The 3,582-nt window shown below is 42.5% G+C and overlaps 1 gene segment (V, D, J or C); it reads right to left on the bottom strand.

Moving 5' to 3' along the window:
• Positions 1-2,345: 2,345 nt before the first annotated feature.
• On the bottom strand, positions 2,346-3,276 carry LOC103581178. The segment is given in 2 exon segments: positions 2,346-2,824; positions 3,228-3,276. Coding segments are annotated over 2 exon segments (528 nt in total).
• Between the last annotated feature and the right edge of the window lie 306 nt (positions 3,277-3,582).

Genomic DNA, 3,582 nt, shown 5'->3' on the forward strand with positions numbered 1-3,582 from the left:
TCCTAACTTGTGGTGAGTAGAAAGACACTCTGAAGAATTTCATTCTGTAAGACTCTTTTTTTTTTTTTTTTTTTTTTTTTTTTTACTTTATATTTCATCTGTCTGGTTAAGAATATATTCTTAATCATACTTGTCATGGAACTGATATCTTGGCATAACAAATTTTATATATTTCCTAAACCAAAATCAGAATTTTCTTACCATGTTGATTCAAACATTATTTTCCTTCAATTATACCATGTCACAGCATGTAACTGACATGCTTATCACTAATTTAGAAATATTCTTATATAACCATTTTAAACATAATATATTAAAGCACATATTTTCTATAGCATTACTTCTACAAGGTAGGAATCAGTATCATTTTCAAGTATTTGCCACGTACTATGAAAATAATGCATTTCTTTCTTGTTTGAAAACATTTTTCTTTTATATAGCAATATAGTAGCAACATTGTCACCTCTAAAACGTTGTTTAGATTAAAAAATGCAAGGAATCTTCATTCTCAGGTATAAAAATATAGGTATAGAATAGCCACAAGAGCCATTGCAAAAGGTACTAAAGATTAAAATAATAAAATACAAAAGCTATATATTAATAACACGAGAATACAGGGAAGAAAGTGATGTCTAGGTGATCTAAGATACCAGAGTGAAAAGAACCCTGTCTAGTTGAGCAAATGCTGACCTGACATTTTGTCTCCTGCGATATTTCACAAATTTCCATCTGGACACAAGTTCTGCCTTGGCACAGGCATAGGAACCCTTCTGGGAAAGGGAAATCCAGCTAAGCCTCAGGGGTTGCACAAGGCAAAATCTACACATGGCCAGTGGTTTGCATGGAACATTTGCTGATGTCTGAGTTTGTTAGGAGGATAGAGGCAGAAATCTCCCTTAGGCTCAAAGTAATTTTTATTTCCTCAAGGCTGCACAGAACATCCTTTATATATGTCTGAGTCATGGACATTGGTCTTCATCCCCACTGCTCCTCTGTTGGTGTAAGCCATGCTGGGCCTTCCAGTTAACATATCACTGCATGTTACATTTCTCAAACACAGCCACGTGGTCTCTGCTATCCTGCCTCTTGGGATAGAATGAGTTTCAGAAGGTCTCCTTAGCATCTCAGTCTGGCTATCACTGAGTGACATGACCTAGGTCTCTTTGTGCAGACTTCACTAAACCTTTTATGATTACAGGTCCAAAGCCCTTCTCAGTGCACTAGAGTTACCAGCAAACCAGGAGGCAGAAATCTCCCATAGGCTCAAAGTAATTTTTATTTCCTCAAGGCTGCACAGAACATCCTTAATATATGTCTGAGTCATGGACATTGGTCTTCATCCCCACTGCTCCTCTCTTGGTGTAAGCCATGCTGGGCCTTCCAGTTAGCACATCACTGCATGTTACATTTCTCAAACACAGCCATGTGGTCTCTGCTATCCTGCCTCTTGGGATAGAATGAGTTTCAGAAGGTCTCCTTAGCATCTCAGTCTGGCTATCACTGAGTGACATGACCTCAGGTCTCTTTGCGCAGACTTCACTAAATCTTTTATGATTACAGGTCCAAAGCCCTTCTCAGTGCACTAGTGTTACCAGCAAACCAGGCTCGGCTTGCCCTTTCACACACACACACACACACACACACACACACACACACACACACACACACACACACACACAAAAAAAAAAGACTCAAAATTCCAAAAGCTGGTGCAAGGATAGGAAGGTTTATTTAGATAACTGGTGTCCAGGCGATGGCCGGCCTAAAATCATCCTTCCTTCTCATGTCTGTTATGGGTTCATAAAGGGGAAGGGGCGGGAAGATGAGGTAAGGGTTTTTGTACTGCAAGAAAAGGGGGAGGCTTGGGATCAGCAGATGGTCTGAGTCAGAGATCAGGGTCCCATGATGGATTGGGTGTTTCACCTACATTAAGTCTGTAGCTGGTGGACTGGTCAGCTTCAAGCCCTGGATGTTATCTCAGGGTTGGAGTCCTTATCTCCTAGGTCAAGGATAGTAACCTCAGACAAATCAGGGGAAGTAGCATGTTAGGGAAGTGGTAAAATATTAATTTATTAATATTTCCAAATATCATCATTAAAATATACCAAAAACTGCTAAGCTCCAACATGTATTCATTATGTATTGCCACAAATCAGTGTTACTTTTTGGCTGGAATGTTGATAAAATTAAATTGACAGGAGTTAATTCATTCCCCTGTCCCTTCCATCAAGTCTATTTACTCACAGGACCCCTGAACCACCTCCTTCTCCTGATACTTATGACAGGTAAGGCTGCTGCAGCTGATAACACCTTAACAGGTGGTGCCTGGAGTGTGCTTGAGGGTCTCATGGCCCACAGACCCAGCAGCAAACTATTCCCCTGAGTTCTCCTACAACTTCCTCTTTCAGAGACTTAGAAAATCTGCTGGGCTGCTCTCCCAGACAAGCCGCGAATGTGGGCAGCTGGACCATGCCAAGCAGAGAGGTTTGTGTTCGGAGTTGTATCACTGTGGGTGGAGTTTTTGTACCTTGCATGCAGTAATATACTCCAACGTCCTCAGCCTCCACCCTGCTGATTTTAAGTGTGAAATCTGTCCCTGATCCACTACCAGTGAACCTATCTGAGACCCCAGAAAACCTGTTGGAAACCTTATAGATCAGGAGCTTTGGAGACTGGCCTGGTTTCTGCAGGTACCAATTCAAATAGGTATTTCCATCACTATGTAGGAGGCTCTGACTAGCCGTACAAGAGATGGAGGCCGGCTCTCCAGGGGTGACAGGCAGGGAGAGGGGAGTCTGCGTCATCACAACATCCCCACTGGATCCTAAAGGAATAATAGAGAAGCACAAAGTAGTAAAGATATTATAGGCATTTTTAATAAATTCCTTCTATTATTTATTTCCAGCTAACTAATTTTTGTGTGATTTTGATTCATATGCTAAAAATTGCCAAATTTCAAAATTTAACAGACAACTGAAAGACATAAAGTCTCTCTAGAAGTCACCTATACCATCTTCCACTCTCTGTGTCATAGTCTTCGCCAGAGCAGAGGTTCTTGCTCCTTCTGGAATCTTTCTCACTCTCATAGATCTAAACATCACATGTCCCATCCTGGAGGACAAGATGTGCACATCTCACATGTGCACAAATCACACATGGGAAGCAATGGTGCCCCAGAGCTCACCCTCCCAACCCATACTCCTTCCTCATCTTTCTTCCGCCCTTACCAGGGATCCAGAGCATCAGCAGCCCCAGGAGCTGAGCAGGGAACCTCATTTTGAGAAGTTGAACTGAGGAGTCCTGATAAGTCAAAGCAAGGTTAGAGCTGAGCTTTTATCTCAGACTTGCAGGGGAATGTCCTCCCTAGGGGGACAATATGCAAAACCCCTGGTGAGTGCAGCAGTGTGAAAAGAGCCAGTAGGAGGGTAGGGGCTTCCCTGGTGAGTAAAGTGACATAAAATTTTCTTTGTGTTTAGAGGAAAATGCCCTGGAGCTCACCCTCCCAACCCATACTCCTTCCTCATCTCTCTTCCGCCCTTACCAGGGATCCAGAGCATCAGCAGCCCCAGGAGCTGAGCAGGG

Source organism: Galeopterus variegatus, unplaced genomic scaffold, assembly GCF_000696425.1.
Source record: "Galeopterus variegatus unplaced genomic scaffold, G_variegatus-3.0.2 Scaffold12508, whole genome shotgun sequence".
Classification (NCBI taxonomy): Eukaryota; Metazoa; Chordata; class Mammalia; order Dermoptera; family Cynocephalidae; genus Galeopterus; species Galeopterus variegatus.